Source organism: Podarcis erhardii (genome assembly GCF_964252035.2).
Source record: "Podarcis erhardii genome assembly, chromosome: 12".
NCBI lineage: Eukaryota > Metazoa > Chordata > Lepidosauria > Squamata > Lacertidae > Podarcis > Podarcis erhardii.
In genome coordinates, this window is record NC_138513.1 from 49,046,213 (window position 1) to 49,063,449 (window position 17,237).

General features: G+C 42.8%; 1 protein-coding gene across 1 annotated transcript in view; it reads left to right on the forward strand.

The window, feature by feature from the left end:
• VOPP1 (VOPP1 WW domain binding protein) overlaps nucleotides 1-16,788 on the forward strand; it is a 48,980-nt gene extending 32,192 nt beyond the window's left edge. The window contains exons 2-5 of the mRNA XM_081834869.1: nucleotides 6,060-6,118; nucleotides 10,287-10,364; nucleotides 12,059-12,195; nucleotides 12,973-16,788. Coding sequence (XP_081690995.1) covers nucleotides 6,060-6,118; nucleotides 10,287-10,364; nucleotides 12,059-12,195; nucleotides 12,973-13,154 — 456 coding nt within the window. The 3' untranslated portion in view covers nucleotides 13,155-16,788. The remainder of the gene's footprint in view (nucleotides 1-6,059; nucleotides 6,119-10,286; nucleotides 10,365-12,058; nucleotides 12,196-12,972) is intronic.
• The last annotated feature ends 449 nt before the right edge of the window (nucleotides 16,789-17,237 follow it).

Consider the following 17,237-nt stretch of genomic DNA (forward strand, 5'->3'; position numbering starts at 1 on the left):
TATATTATTGGTAGTTCTTAAATATATATATTTTAGCTTTATTTTAGTAAATAAAGTGGAGGAATTTGCTGCACCATTGTCTATACTAGTGTTAGAAGCTCAGATATATAAGCTACATGCCAGATGACTCCTTCAACCAGGTTGCAGTCACCAAAACAGAATGTCTAGTACTCTTTACAATACCAAGTTCACATTTTATTAGAGCTATTTGATGTGATCAGAATTTGGGCTTATCTCATTTAATATTATTACTCTTCTTCTGTCTGTATTTAATATTCACATGGTAGATAGATTGCATGAGTTGACTGCCATAAGCACACCTCAGCAGCATTGTTGCAATGAACCAAGTGAGGGAATTCATGGGGCCAAATATCTGGACAGCTGGTTCACATGGTTAGTTCACCACAAGCATGAACAGGTGAAATGAATCTTCATAAATTGATCACGAAGCTTTATTTATGCATAAGTGAATTAGGCCTAATCCCTAACAAGTCACATAGTCAATGAGTATCAGATCTAGTGGTAGCCACTAGTGGTTGCAAAGTTAAGCAATTTGAACATCACCAGGATTGTCTATTTTAATATGTAAATAATAATACACAGCATTTATATGTGCTTTTGGTGCTTAACATATGCTAGATTAGTAATCCTAACAACATGCTGTGAGATGTCAGAATTCTTATCCCCTGTTGGAGATGGACAGTGAGACTGAGAGGATACTGATTTCTTGTAGGTTAGGGGTGGGAATCCTGTATATTTCCAGATGTTGTTGGACTACAACTCCCATCTCTCAGACCTTTCAAAACAAGCAATCAGCCAAGGCTGGCAATATTTCTTTGTGCTCTGTGCTGCTGTCCAGGGTCCTGATTGCTTCGCTATCTCATCATTTCAAAGCCCCTGTGCTGACCCAGAAGAAATAGACTTAATTGGGTGGGAAGCAGCCATTGACACAATTTTTGTGTGTGCAAGTCAGCTGTTGCATCAGTTGTGTGTGAAGGCACAGCATGGTGGTCCATTCTAGGAGAAACAACAATGCGAGTGCAACGGTCCCTTATAGGCCCTCTAGCCACTTAAAAGTGAATTGTGAGTTGTCTTTGTTTACAGCAGACATGTTTCCCTTAAACTGAAGCTGAAGCAAACTGTGTTTCGTTTCTTCCCACTTTTATTCATTTTTGCATGTCTGCTGATTGCCTTAGATATTACCTATTCACAATTTTTTTTTAGCTTAGCTTGGTAAATATGAATACCTTTTCTTTCTGGAAGAGTGAGAAATGCATTATGCTCAATCATAGCCCCATTGCTTTAGGTCAAAAATGTATTCACCATCTGCTATGTAATAACATAGAGCAGTACTTTTAATCTCTGTTATTTAAATAGGTCTAATAGAACAGGCTATTTTGACAGGAGCAGATTGTCACATAGGTAATCAAGATGCCTCTGCTGTAATTCCCTCTCCTCTGCAACAGTTAGAACCATGTTTTCCTCTTATTTATTGATTACACTTGTCAATACAGTGGTACCTCGCAAGACGAATGCCTCATAAGACGAAAAACTCGCAAAACGAAAGAGTTTTTCGTTTTTTGAGTTGCTTCGCAAGACGGATTTCCCTATGGGCTTGCTTCGCAAGACGAAAACGTATTGCAAGTTTGTTTCCTTTTTCTTAAAACCGTGCATTCACTTCGAGGAGCAACTCATAGCACGCGGTGTGGTAGCTTTTTTTTGAGGTTTTTGAAGACTTGGTGATTTTTGAAGCTTTTCCAAAGTCCGTGCTTTGCAAGACGAAAAAATCGCAAGACGAAAAAACTCGCGGAACGAATTAATTTCGTCTTGCGAGGCACCACTGTATCCTTCCAGGATACAACTCCTCCTAAGACTGCTTCTAACAAAAGGAGCAGGAAAGCACTTGCAGCCGAGAGTCAATGATGTGAGAGTTCAGAACTTAACTGGTTAAGTGTTCTGAGGTGTGCGTCACTTTCTGACGTCAGCCTTAGAAGTTAAGGAGGAGCTTGTTCCTGTACTTTCTGTTCTCTCTGTGTGTTTGAGAAGAGAGAGACATGTTTTACCATGGCTGCAAGCAGTGATGGACAGTTTTTCTGAGAAATGTTCCAATAAAGAGCTGTAAATAGACGAACCTGTCTGTGTATGCTTGCATGGAGAAAAGGAGAAAAAGACTGCTTTACACCGCTGTATGCTACTCTGCTAAGCCGTGGCTAAAGAGACAGCAGAATTTGTTGCGCAGCACGGAAGGAAGTGTGCTGGACGCTGTAAACTACTGATTGGGATCGTAAAGCTATCAGAGGCCACGGCTCAACGATTGAGCTCCAAAGATCGTTATCTCTCAGAGGTTATGGAGGTCAGTCAACGCTCGTAAAGCTGTTGGCTTTGAGCCACTGGAATGCTTTGAAGTCGGCACGGAAGCTAGCCGGAGGTTGGAAGCTGCATTCCGTGAGTCTAGCCTGATGCCGGAAAGCAGAGGGAGTTTTTGCCTGCTTCTGAGAGGCAAGAGAGCTGCTGAGAGACAGAGCTAAACGCTGAGAGCAGCTGAAATCGTTCCTCCACGGAAGGGAGAGCCGGAGCAGCTGGGCCGTTTCTCCACGGACAGGAGCCGGAATCAGCTGGTACTGAGTGAGTACAGCTTGTGGGGCACCTTGGGAGAACGGGAGAAGATGGCAGAGAGCCAGGACATTCCGGTGGAAAAGCTCACTTTAAAAAGTTGGGCAACTTGGAGCAAAAGAATAAGGGGTTGGTTCCTAGTTCCTGGGCTTTGGGAAGCAAGCCAGTGGGAGCCAAAAGCAACACCCCTTAGCTGGCAAGCAGCTGGAGCAGCTGGAGCAGGCGTTGCAGGCTGTGGGGCTGAAGATAGCCAGCAGAAAATGCGACAAGAGCTGGATATGCTCAGAGCATGCGTTCATGCATTGCTGAAACCCCACTTGGAGGGAGTAAAGTCAGCAAGGGCTGCCTGGGATGTGCTGAAGGGCTTGTGTGAAGCTTCAGCAGAAGGCCAGAGCCCTGGAGACGCTGGACTGGCAGGCCCATTTCCCGATGTATCGGCCTCTAGGAGCGCTGGTGAGCAGATCGGGGGGGCGAAGAGTTCCAAAGGCAAGTTTAAGAAACTTTCCACAGGAAGTGCTGGAGCGGAGAGGAGCTTCAGAGGGAGCTTCAGAAGGGGCGAGGCTGGTGGGAGGCGCCGTTCCAGGAGATGGAAGGCCAGGCCAGCTGGGAGGAGCCCCGGGCAGTGTTTTTCCACTGGAGTTCAACGTCTGCGTCGCAGTTGCCCCCACCGGAGCACACAGGCACGGCAGGATGTTGTCAAGGACACTTCACATGGGAGCCAGCCGGGTTTCCATGGCAACCAGCCTGCAAAGGCAGGCAGGTGTGGGATTGAGTCCGGCGGACGTGGTAAACAACAGGAAGAGTCTTATCAAGTCACTGCTAGCATGGCTTTGTTTGAGAACAGCTGTGTGGAAAATTCCGAGCTGAGTCTTGTCATTGACTCTGCAGCTAACCGCAACATGGTTCCAGAGACCCCTGCAGTCGAGATGTGGAATTGCACGGCAGTTCCAAAAGGACAGACTGTTAAGTTTGCAAATGGACAAAGAACTAAAATTTCTAAGTTTGCTAATGTTTATCTTTCTGTTTTGCAGGAACAGATGGATTTTTGTGTTGTCCCAGAGGTGCACCACTGTTTGTTATCTGTGCCTTATTTGTTGAAAAAAGGGTTTCAGGTTTGTTTCCAGGATGATGTCTGCACAATCTCCAAAGGGGAGAGGGTACTTGCCAAGGTTAAGAAGGGGCAGAATGATCTTTTCATTCTTAAAACGTCTCTTGGGGGTGAGGGGAAGGTTGAGAGAGCACAGGCGCAGCGTGCTACAGTTCCCACTCATGTTCAATGTGTTTGCGCATGGCATCAGAGGACCATTCATAGTCCTGTAGAGGATTTGCAGGTTTTACCCGAGGTTACCAAAGGATGTAAAATTAGAAATTGTAAAAGTGCCGTTAATTGCGCCACTTGCAAGCAGGCGAAGGTGAGAGGATGCAGTTACCCAAAGGTGGAACGGGTAACCACTAAACCTTTTGAGCTGGTACACATAGATCTGTTCAATCCTGTCAAGGAACAGAGTCTAGGGGGGCCCAGGTATCTGCTAACGATTCAGGATGATTTTTCGCAGAACACCTGGACTCATGGTCTCAAATCCAGGGAGGATGCAGCACAGCTGATCAGGAGCTGGGTTGAGGAGGTAGAACAGAGGTTCTCCACCAAGGTGAAGGCAATCGTCAGTGACAGAAATGCTAGGTACACTGGTTCTGCTTTGCAGCAGTTCTTTCACAAGAGAGAAATACGTTACATAGTTACTTCACCCAATAAGAGGGGGGTGGCAGAGCTGAGAAGTGAAGCTCTGGTTAAGGCTGCACAGGTGATGCTGACAGAAGCTAGGTTACCTCCAAAGTTTTGGCTGGAGGCAGTCCGATGTGTGTGTTTCACCTGGAATCGTGTCTACAACTCACTGGTAGGTGACACACCGTACTCTTTGTTGAATGGCAGAAAACCCCAGGTTCACTTTCTGCGCAAGTTTGGATCTCTTGCGGTTGTCCCTGTGCCTAAGGCTTTGCAAGGGCCAGATGGAGCCAAAGTCCAGAAAATGATCTTCTGTGGGTATGAGCCAGAAGCTCGTGCATGGAGGTTTGCTTACCCGTCAGGTGATCAGAGTAAGGTGCTGATCAGTAAACACGCTAAGTTCTTTGAGCAGGATGAAAGGCCAAAGATTTCTGCACAGCGTGATGTTCTTTCAGAATGTCTCTCTGATCCAGAGGACAGTTCTGTTGAGGAGGAAGGAGAGGCTGAGTCTGCTGATGACGATCAGGTCACTGACCAAGGTCAGGAGCAGGATGGGGCGTCTCCACGAGTTGTTAGAAAAGGACAGCCCAAGAGTGAGCCTAGTTCTCCTGTAAGTGTAATGGAGAGGATTCAAAGACGCTTTAAGTCAGAGGGGGAATCCCGTGATGCAGAGGACACATCTGCTGGTGACAGTGAGCCAGAGGAAACACCAGAGTTTGTGCCCAGGCGATCCAGTCGCACAACCAAGGGTATTCCACCTGAGAGGTACCAGGCCACAGGTGCGTGGGTAAGTTTCGCACAGTGCGATTCTGAGAGTTGTGAGGTGATTCCACAGATGCCTAACAGGTACTCCAAGGGAGGGCACAAGGCATTGGGGAAGGGATTGGTCTCACAGGGTGTTGCTGAAGATGTTACACAGGTCTTGTCAGAAAGCAACGCAAGAGGGGGTGTGAGAGTTCAGAACTTAACTGGTTAAGTGTTCTGAGGTGTGCGTCACTTTCTGACGTCAGCCTTAGAAGTTAAGGAGGAGCTTGTTCCTGTACTTTCTGTTCTCTCTGTGTGTTTGAGAAGAGAGAGACATGTTTTACCATGGCTGCAAGCAGTGATGGACAGTTTTTCTGAGAAATGTTCCAATAAAGAGCTGTAAATAGACGAACCTGTCTGTGTATGCTTGCATGGAGAAAAGGAGAAAAAGACTGCTTTACACCGCTGTATGCTACTCTGCTAAGCCGTGGCTAAAGAGACAGCAGAATTTGTTGCGCAGCACGGAAGGAAGTGTGCTGGACGCTGTAAACGACTGATTGGGATCGTAAAGCTATCAGAGGCCACGGCTCAACGATTGAGCTCCAAAGATCGTTATCTCTCAGAAATGAGCCTTTCCCAGCCGACATATTCTTCCTTGCAGAGATCCCCAAGTCATTTTGGACTCCCCCTTCCGGAGAACCAGCCTCTGCAACTGGAAGAACCTTGGGGGGGGGGGTGAGGATTTGCAAGGTTGAGTCAGCATGTCTAGGAGGGATGAAGCACCCAGCCCCTGCAAACCCCATTGTGCCATTTACCTTAGCTCTCACTTTGCTTCTAGTTATCCTAAATATATTCATTTGTGAACTGAAGCCATCTTTTCTGTTAAAACTTCTTGTAGATACAGTTGTTAAATGCTGTGTATAACTCGCAGGTTCTGCTTTAAATGATGAACAATGTCCTCTTTTCCCTTTCTTTTCAGTATTCAGAGGCCAAAAAGCAGTGCTGGTACTTTGAAGGGGTGTATCCTACATATTATATGTAAGTGGTCCGCCTTTTCTCTCTGTGTTCATCTGTGGATGTGTGTGTCTGTGTGTTTACAATGTTGGGAGATAGATTTAAGCCATGGGTAGGCAAACTAAGGCCTGGGGGCTGGATCTGGCCCAATCGCCTTCAAATCCAGCCCACGGATGGTCCGGGAATCAACATGTTTTTACATGAGTAAAATGTGTCCTTTTATTTAAAATGCGTCTCTGGGTTATTTGTGGGGCCTGCCTGGTGTTTTTACAAGAATTGAATGTGTGCTTTTATTTAAAATGCATCTCTTCGGGGCATAGGAAGTCGTTCAATTTCCCCCCCTCAAAATATAGTCTGGCCCCCCACAAGGTCTGAGGGACAGTGGACTAGCCCCCTGCTGAAAAAGTTTGCTGACCCCTGTTAAGCTCTTTATATCAGCACTTATTCTAGAGCAGTCATTCCCAATTAGCTAATTACTGAGGACCCCCTATTTTTCAAAAGCCAAACCACAGACCCCTTACTTTTGATATTTTTGATAACTGTATGGTAGTTACCTGTTCAAAGCAATTTTTTGAAGAAAATGTGGGGTGGCCCCTAAGAAGCAAAGGTGTACTAAAAAAACCCCAGCCAGACCATAAAATTTGTGATATTACCACAAATTGCCTATCCCCAGCCAGGAGGAAAACACTGTCTCCATTGCTCCATACAACTAAATAATAAAAAAGCAATTGCGTCCCTAACTTGCAAGTGTTCCATATGCAGAAGACTTTTTATATGAGAGTGTTCAAACATGCTATTTCTTACCTGTAATCTGAGATGGTACATAGACTGAGTAGAAAACAGCTGGGATTTCATCATGTTGATAGTAGTAGTAGTAGTGGTAATAGTAATAGTAGTAATTTTTTTTTTTTATTTAGTCCTCCTGTGCCCAAATTTCATCCCTGGCTTAAAGAGATTAATTAGTTTTTATTCTTGCTGATTACCCAATTGGAACAACCAATTTTTGAATTTATTAGGATTCTGCCATACATCTGTTTCCTCCCATCCCAAAATGTAGCCACAAAAAGCAAGAAAATAACATCTGCACAGGCTGCCCTTTGCACTAAATGGGCCTGGGCAATGTATTGTAAGTAAGTATGCCATCCATAAACTAGGTCAAATCCGTCAAGATCCAAAATAGTTGGATTTTTCAGCTCCACCCAGCACAAACACGCTGCCTCATAATACATTTTCAAATCTGGAAGAGCAAACCCTCTTCTACTCTTTGCATCAATTAGAATTTTACATTTAATCTGGTGCTTTTTCCCTTGCCAGATGAATCAGTTATAGCCTTTCTCCATTGCTGGAAGCAATCAGTACCACCTATCACAGGTAACGCTTAAAACAAAAATATCATCTTTGATAAAATATTCATTTTGATTGCCAATATTCTTCCAGGCAGCAAAAGCTTCATCCAGTTCCATAATTCAGTATTATTTTACTGTAATTATCGTGAAATAACTTCTCATTTCTAGGCACCAGCCAAAGTCCCAAATATTTGACTTTCTTTTCTGCTTTAAATCCAGAAATCTTTTCCAAATTTTATTTTGCCTACTTCCCCAGATTTTTAATTATCATTTTGGTATTTTCTTTATTGATGTACAAACCAGGCAGGCTGCCAAACACTTTTGGGCCTCCAGGACCTTGGGAACACTTTCAAGAGGAGACCTGGTCTTGTTCTGTTGTGTTAGCATCTAATCTATAAACATTGGGTGAATGAGCTGTCATAATGAAGATTTCCCTCTCGCTTTTGTGCTTCTGTTATGTCTAACCAGTGACATATTGAGATCTGATATTCTCCAACTCATTCACCACATTGTATGCTTGGTCATTGTTCAAAGCCTGTTACTGTATACAAAGAGAAATGAGGTGTTCTTAACATGTTTTTTTTCCTGCAAGTACATGTGGGAGAGGGAGACATCCCAAGCCTCTGTAGTCCTAATACATCTTTTCTTGGCTTTGTATTATTTGATTTATGTTCATGCTCGAATAGTATCTGCAGGTTTCTTTGTGTTGCTTTCTGAGAACTTTATGAGTATTCCATGAACAGATGCTTTTTAAACTAGCCTAGTGTCAGGGACTCTGGGGCTTGAACTGGCATCTTATGAACAGGCTGTTGGAGGGGGATTTCCAGCCGGTGGCAGAGGACAGAGTGACTCCAGGAGACATAGGTGTAATAACCCAAACTAAAACGAAGACTTTATTACTAAACAATAAACACAAACTCTGGTGGGTGTTGTTCCTGCAGGCAGGCTACAAAACTCAGCTTTTTTCCTTTATAGCAACGGGCAGCTGCAGCCAACTTCTTAAAGGTATACACACATGTTTCTGTGCCAAATGTCCTCTAACACAGGCTGGGATCCAGTCTAGTGTGGCACTGTATCCTAAGGCTTCAGAGTTCACATCAGGAACAGAAGGAGTTCCTGTGGTTGAAAGAAAATACTAAACTTCTGGATTGAACATAGCCTGATTGCATACAGAACCAGATCTTTGTGCGCATTTGTTTGTTTATTTTCTGGAATAATATCCCTGCAATGTTCACACAATAATATGGTTTAATCATTGCTGAAACATTCATTGTTCTCCATCTGTTCCAGTTATTTGTAGGACTAGAAAGTCTTAATGCCATTCCACAAATTGTGTGGCAGCGCACCAGCGTTCACAATGAAGAATTTGCTCATGGCAAGGAGCTGCAGCCAATGTTGGCTTTCAAATTTGTGTACCTGTATGATACATGTCTTTCTAAACGTGCTTCTTTTGTACCATATATGCTTAGACTGTGAAGCAGGCCTCTGCATCAGACTTTAAGTGATGTAAATTGGTCTTGCAAAACACTTCCTAACAACAGGTCAAACCTTAATTCTTAGCACTCTCTTCCCACAAATTAAAATACATTTGAACTCACTACTAAAGTTGCTCTTGAACATTGTAGTAGAAAGGTAGGATAGAAATGTGAAAAATAAAGTACTAATTCAAAGAAATATTTTATTTCAGATATAACTTTTGGATTTCATTTCCAGCTCAGCATTATTTTGTTTTTCTCCTGAGTCCTCAGGATGACACCACTTCAGTGCTGCACAGATTTCCTTTTCACTTACCTTGTTTTCTTTCCTGTTTCTTTGATTTCCCTCCAGAGAAAGTGTTGCTTATGTTAATCTCTTCTTTTACTGCATTTGATTCATGGACATTTCCTAGCTGCCTTCAATCCTGTTAAAAGGCAGGATATGTTAAACAACCAGCATTGAAGTTTCTTTTTACTTTGACTCCTGGTCAAGAGCTTTGTGAAAATGGGTCCAGTGATCTGCGAGCCATGACTGAGTTCAGCCATCTTTAAATTGTGTGGATTTCCAGTTTTATTTGCTGTTTGGCAGTATATCAAATTAAATAAGGTTTTTCATGCAGGCATTTTGTGACTAGCTGGTATAGTCATTTATAGTACAGTCCGTTAAAATACGTTGCAATATACAACTGAATTTTTGCATATTATTAACATTGATCTGATTTTGTAAATATTTCCATTAGTTGTTGTTTCTGGTGTTTTTAACCTTTCAGAGTCTATACCTTTTCATTTTTCTTTTGGTTGACCTGTATTTGCATACAAGTATCTGCTTGATGTTGCACTCGTGTGTGAGAACCACCCCAGAGTCACCTCCTGTTTTAGAAACTACGTATAGGAAATGAATTCAAAGCTGTGGGTGTATTTCTTTTTATCTCCTAGAGAATCCCAAGTGGAACACCATGAATATGATTGAAATAAAAATCAGTTGCATCCAGAGCTGAGGACTTCTCTGTATTAGTGACTACAATTGTAGGGCATTAGCAATGTTGGCTTCTTTACAGGCGCAAATTAGCATTGCTCTCGAGTCTCAAGGGAGCATCCCAGCCCAGCTGTGTCTTGTGCAACCATAGCAACACAGTACAGCTACGGTACAGCCTCCAGACGTATAATGTCACAAATGACATTCTTAGATCTCTCTGCATTGGAATTGTTGCATCTTCCACGTCTGTTCTTCAGCTAATGTGTTGACAGCTAAAACCATGAGGCTTGACAGAATCTTAGCCCACTGAGGTTTTCCTTTCCTGTCGGTGCCTTATTCTGCCAGGCTGCTTCTTTGCAATCTCCAAATGTCCTCTTCTTTTTATTCTTATGCAGATGCCGCTCCTATGAAGATTGCTGTGGTTCAAGATGCTGCATAAGGACTTTGTCTATCCAGCGACTATGGTATTTTTGGTAAGGCAGTGATAACTACTGATATGTTTAGGGTTGCATCTTCTAATTGGATTCTCTAAGGCATGGGTAGGCAACCTAAGGCCCGGGGTAGGCAGATCTGGCCCAATCGCCTTCTAAATCCAGCCCACAGACGGTCTGGGAATCAGCGTGTTTTTACATGAGTAGAATGTGTCCTTTTATTTAAAATGCATCTCTGGGTTATTTGTGGGCACAGGAATTCATTCCCCCCCCCCAAAAAAAAATATTGTTTGGCTCCCCACAAGGTTTGAGGGACAGTGGACCGGCCCCCAGCTGAAAAAGTTTGCTGACTCCTGCTCTAAGGCTATATCTACACTACAAATTTATATCAGTTTTAATTTGAATGTAACAATAATTGGGTTCCCCTTGAGAATCCTGGGAACTGAGGTTCAGGGCAATTGTGGTGGGTCTCTCTGCTGGAGATCCTCAGCAATTACTTTTATCTATAAGCTGCCTTGTGTCCCTGTCAGGGGGAAAGCAAGGTATAAACTAACTAACTAACTAATTAACTACTACTACCACTACTGCTAGTAATAATAATAACACTTGATGAGGGAAAGTATCATAGAATGAATAGACTGATTTATTATTTGAACATATCATGCACAGGGATGTTTTTGCCAGTAGGGAAGGCAGTTACAGCTAGACAGGAAATAATTAATCTTTTCCTCCCCAGCTGTGGCTCCACACCACCCATTACCTAAAGTAGGTGATCTAAGGTTTCTTTCAGACCCATGTGATCTAGGGGTGTTTTTGATGTCAATGATCATCATGGGTGGGGGGAGTTACCTTTCTCTCTCCCCAGGTGTGACCCCCCCCAAAAAAAACACTCCCTATTCTTCAGGTAGCCTTGAAAAAAAGGCTTCTGTTGGCCACAAAATATTTCTGGGCCCAATTCAGGGTGCTCACATCAGTGTTTAATAATAATAATAATAATAAATTTTATTTATATCCCGCCCTCCCCAGCCGAAGCCGGGCTCAGGGCGGCTAACAACACTAAAACAGTACAACATTATAAAAACATTATAAAAATTAATTAAAATCAAAATTGATGGCAACCATAAACTAAAGTTTTGTAAAGATTGCCAAAGGAGGGAGTCAGGCTGCGCCCTGGCCAAAGGCCAGGTGGAACAGCTCTGTCTTGCAGGCCCTGCGGAAAGATGTCAAGATGTTAAAGCCCTACATAGACTGCTTGCTTCCCTACAGACCCTATTGGGTGTCAAGCTTGGCAGAGAGGGACCTCTTTATAGTTCTGCCCCCCAAGAAGTTGCGGGAGGGCCTTCTCTGTGGTAGTCCCTAGGTGGTGGAAGACCCCTCACCACGGAGATGCATCTATCAACTCCACTATACCATTTTCAGTGAATGCCGAAGATGCCCCTCTTTACCCTGACCTTTGACACATGAGAGGTATATTTTTTAGGACCCACCTTCTTTCTGTGATTGTAAGTTGATTTAGTTTGTTTTTAATGCTGTGTTTTCATTGCCATAATCTACCCTGAGACTTTAGGATGAGGGGTGGGTAAATAATAATAATAAGTAATAATAAAAAATAATAAAAAATAATAAAAAACAAAAAACTTAGATCTGCAATTAACTACTGAGTAAACGTTTAGGGTTTTTACAAATTGTGCAAACTCTGGTTAAATTTGTTCCTTCTCTTCTTCCCCTTTGATCAGGTTCCTTCTGATGATGGGAGTTTTGTTCTGTTGTGGGGCGGGGTTTTTTATCCGAAGGCGGATGTATCCTCCTCCGCTGGTTGATGAAACAACATACAACGTGTCGTATACCCGGCCACCTAACCCCTCTGCGGCAGGTCAGAAATTGCATCCTGCTACTAGTTCTGCTATGTGAGACAAGCATTATTGGCCACAGACTACTGTTGTGATCTGAGGATAATATAACCAGACGCTTAGCATGCAAGCATTTATCTAGGCAGACCAGTGAGTAACTTATTCTATAGCCATTGCTGAATGCTGAAAACCAGGAAGCCGCCCGTATGTGTTTGGCCAAGTGATCACTTAAAACCGCATTATACTTTATAATTCTCTCCTGCTGGTTTTTCTCTTTCCCTGTGCCTGCTGCTTCCTGTGGCAGGAAATATGGGAGAGAACAGCAAGTACTGAACTGTTCCTATGTAACAATTAGAACGAATAGAAATTATTAAGTGGCCCCTTATTGCTGGATGACGTTAAATTTGGAAAATGATAGAAATGAATTGCATCAGGAGTAAAGATGTACAAGCTCCCCACCCCATCTTTGGCTTGAGTGATCCAGGTTGGGGGGTTTCAAGAATGCCCTCCAAGTATAGGGCTGGGAAGGTGAATAGCAAGCTTAGTATTTGCACTGGGATAGGGAGGGGGAAGCTCTGTGGGTTTACTGTGGGGGAATATCAAGGGGGTTAGAGAGTGGAGCAAGCAGGGGTGCACCCATTTTTTGTGTGTGTACATATAATACATATGTATTATAGATAAAGAAAGGGATTTATTTGAAGTGAACAAGTTGGTGCCTTGAAAATCATCTGTGACTCCTTTCAAATATTGACAACACAGACCAATGCCCGGCATTACTCTTTTGTGTCTCCCACTTTTAGGAGCCCAGCAGCCAGGGATGGCATACTACACAGACCCAGAAGGAGCTATGATGAACCCCATGGCTATGACTTACCATGTCCAACCTAAGTCCCCACAAGTGAACCCAGTTTACCCTCCTCTCCCTTCTTACTGTAATACCCCACCACCACCATACGAGCAGGCAGTGAAATCCTCCACTTAACCTCTCTTCTCTGCAGTGAACAGTGACTTGGGCAGAAGAGAGCAGGCTTGGGAGCAGCAGAAGACTTGCTAGTGCTCTGTTGACCTTTGCTCTCCTCCTAGTTAGCACTGTTTGGACATTGATGGGTGTGCAGCCCCAGGGGGATTTCTTTTCTGATGTCTTCAAAGCAAGAATGGAAGTTTTTATAGTGCTTTTTATTGGAAGCCTATATTTAAATCCCATACACTTTTAAAAAATGGTCTTTGTGATTTTAAGACATGTATTAACATATTGATGCAGCACAGTATGGTAATAAGCACAAAACAATGTATACCAGCCTAAAAACCTTGGAGTCACTTGTATTTTAAATATGGGAAACCAGGAGCACAGGACAGGAGGTAATAGCAGAAGCAAGTGGTCTTTGTGAGATGAGTGATGTTTATTAATAAAGGAAGCGACTGGATCATGCCGACTCCAAGGAACTATGGTAAGATAAAGTGTGGGAAATGGTTCCAAGGCGGAAAAAGATCCACCCCCCTGCTTCACTTGAACAAACACTGGGTGGAACAGGATTATAGCAGCTCTGCCTGTGGTCCAACCCTGGCATCTTAAATCTGGCTCCCTTTATTTTTTGCTGACAGTTGTTTTTGGGAGGAAAGGAGTGTCTTTCTGCCAAGAACTAAAATTGTGATGTACTGTTGATGGTGTGAATATCATAGCAATTGTGTGGAAGGTAAAAATGTTCAGCGCCAACAATGATAAGCAGAGGTCTAGCAACAAAAGAACTGATTGCCTAGAAAATATTTATTCTCTAAAGAGACTTCATAAAATAAAATGGGAAGTCTTTGAATCAGAGTTTTCCTATTGACTTTGGGCCCCTTTGCATGACATTATTTAGGCGTACACTGAAAATATTCATTGTATGCATCTGAAAATGTGTGACAGATGTGAATGGCACTCAGCAGAGCTCCAGGATTGGTTGCAGTAGCCTGCTGAGTATACACTTGGTGGTTTTGCCTTTCTTTGTGTGATGTGTCAGATGACCCATGGGTAATATTTGGATGTTTAGTATCCTTTATCCGCATTCCTCTGGGGCCTGAGTCTTTCATTTTTAACATGGTAAAGTTGCTTCAAGGTGACTTTTACTCGTTGTTTTTGATGTGGTGACTGATTTATTCAAAATGAACTTCATAGGAGATGTAAGAGTTACCAAATACTAGGGAATGATTGCAGTTTTCCAGGATATGATGAAGAAATGATGTAGAAATTAAGACCACTAGAAAACAACAGATTCATTCCATATCATGGTGAGCTTATTATTATTATTTAAAAAAGAATACTGGAATCTTCCATAGTTTCTGCTTGCGATAAATGTCCTTCATTTGTCTTCCATTGTTATGCCCTTCTGGGTTTGGATTACAAAGATTCCACCTGCACTTGCTTCTCAGTCTCTTGGTATGCTGTAATTGCAGAGCAGATGAGACCTTGCTTAAGGTGGCCAGGTTGCAGATTTCCCCATTGCTTTGTTTCCGCTCCTGAACTGGGAGGCCAGGCAGTGGCTGTTTCTCCCATATGTGTCACCCACTTTTGTTCACTCTCCTCCTTCACCTGCTGTATCAACCAGGCCCCTCAGGCGACACACCAAAGTATCGGGCAGAGACCCCAGGTGTAGGCACTCGCCACAAGAATGAACCCCAGTCTTCAGTTTAAGGGAAAGTGGGAATCAGTATGCAATTATGTTTAAGGGACTTGAGAGGTGGGCTTTTCTCTGTCTTAGAAAAATGTCTTACAGTTATTATTGAATGTGATCATAGAATCGTAGAGTTGGAAGGGACTCCAAGGGTCATCTAGTCCTACCTCCTGCAATGCAGGAACTTTTTGCCCAACATGGGACTCAAATCCACAACCCTGAGATTAAGAGTCTCATACTCTTCTGACTGAGCTATAATGGGCAATATTATGAAAGCAATATTTAAAACAAACTTTGGTTTAATATACTCAGAACCTTGAATGAGTTCTAGTGTTGTGCAGTAATCAAACAAATACATTTTGAAGAAATGTCTCACTGACAATTTCATTTCCCAGAAGGTGGAAGAAGCAACAAGGGGGTCATCTATCTTGGACCTGGTCCTCACCAACAGGGAGGAACTGATCAACAAAGTGGAAGCACTTGGAAACTTGGGAGGAAGTGATTATGTCCCCCTGTGTTTCATGATACAAAGGCAAGGGGAAACTGAGTGTAGTTGGACACACACTCTGGACTTTACGAAGGCCAATTTCGAAAAGCTGAAGGAGCTCCTGGGTTTGATCACATGGTCAGAAATGCTCAAAGAGTCCAAGCAGGATAGGAATTCTTGTCATCCTGAAAAAAAGTGACAAGTGGGGTGCTGCAGGGTTCTGTCCTGGGCCCGTTGTTCAATGTCTTCATAAATGACTTGGATGAAGGAACTGAGGGGATGCTCATCAAATTTCCAGATGACACCAAATTGGGAGGGGTGGCTAATGCCACAGAAGACAGAATTGGGATTCTGAATAACCTTAACAGCTTGGAGAACGGGACCCAAACTAACAAAATGAATTTCAATAGGTTCTGCACTTAGGCAGGAAGTACCAGATGCACAGATATAAGATGGGGACACCTGGCTTACTAGCAGTTCATGTGAAAAGGATCTAGGTGGACCACAAGCTTAACATGAGTCAACAGTGTGATGCAGCAGCAGCAGCCAACCCCCCCCCAACTAGTGCTATTTTCAGATGCATCAACAGAAATGTAGTGTCTAGATCAAGAGAAGTAATGGTACCACTCTATTCTTCTTGGTCAGATCACACCTGAAATACTGTGTCCAGTTCTGGGCACCACAATTTAAGGAGGATGTTGACAAACTGGAAGGTGTGCAGAGAAGGGCAGCCAAGATGATTAAGGGTCTGGAAACCAAGCCTTATGAGGAATGGTTGAAGGAGCTGGGTATGTGTAGGCTGGAAAAGAGAAGGCTGAGAGGAGATATGATAGCCATCTTCATATGTCTTAAGGGCTGTCACGTGGACGATGGAGCAAGCTTGTTTTCTCCTGCTCTGGAGGGTAGGACTCGAACCAATGGCCTCAAGTTACTAGAAATAAGATTCTGACAGTAAGAGCTGTTTGACTGTGGGATGGACTCCTCAGGAGGTTGTGACTCTCCTTCCATGGAGGTTTTTAAGCAGAGGTTGGATGGCCATCTGACATGGATGCTTGAGTTGAGATTCCTGCATTGCAGGGGGGTGGACTAGATGACCCTTTGGATCCATTCCAACTCTCTGGTTCTATGAAATTAAAGACTTTTAACAAATTAGATTCTTAGATGTATACCTAGGCTATTTAAGTGTGTACCTACAAATCTAGAAAGTGTGTGTACTGAACGTGTCATTGCAGACACTTCTACAGGAGCATTCACGAAAAAGGCAGAATTGTCTGACACATGTAATGTGAAATGGCCCTAAGGTTGTAATCTTAAAGACATAAACTAGGATATGGAGAGGTGTTATTGCTTAGTTTTTGTATCTGTTTTTATTATGTATTTTGTGTTCTCATTTTTATGTTCTGAACCGCCCTGTGATCTTTGGTTGAACAGCGGTATACAAATTTAATAAATAATAATAATAAATAACGTGAACTTTGGGTGATTTGCATCAAGGTAAATTTGTTTAGGTGTGTGCAGTAAATACTAAATTCTGGATTTAATCTCTGTTGTTTTGAAATCAGCTTTCAATGTTACTCAGACTGAACTGAAGTAATGTGTAAACTTCACCTTTCATTTGCACATGTGGCCCATGCAGATCACTTGAACACACAATGCACAGCTTCTCAGATCATACCTTTAATTGAAAATGGCTGCTTTATATTACTCCCAACATGTCTTTGATGGATCTAGTAACAGTGCCAATTTTTAAATAAAAGAAAAAGAAAATATGCTGTAAGCATTAAACTAAGTATAGCCAATATTGTGCTCATCAGATGTTGTTCAACAACTCTTCTTAAAAAAAAAAAAGTGCCCCTACTCACAGTGAAGTTGTTGCAGTGAGTGCCACACTTTTAACCAGTGCTTTTCTTCTAGAAAAAAATGGTGC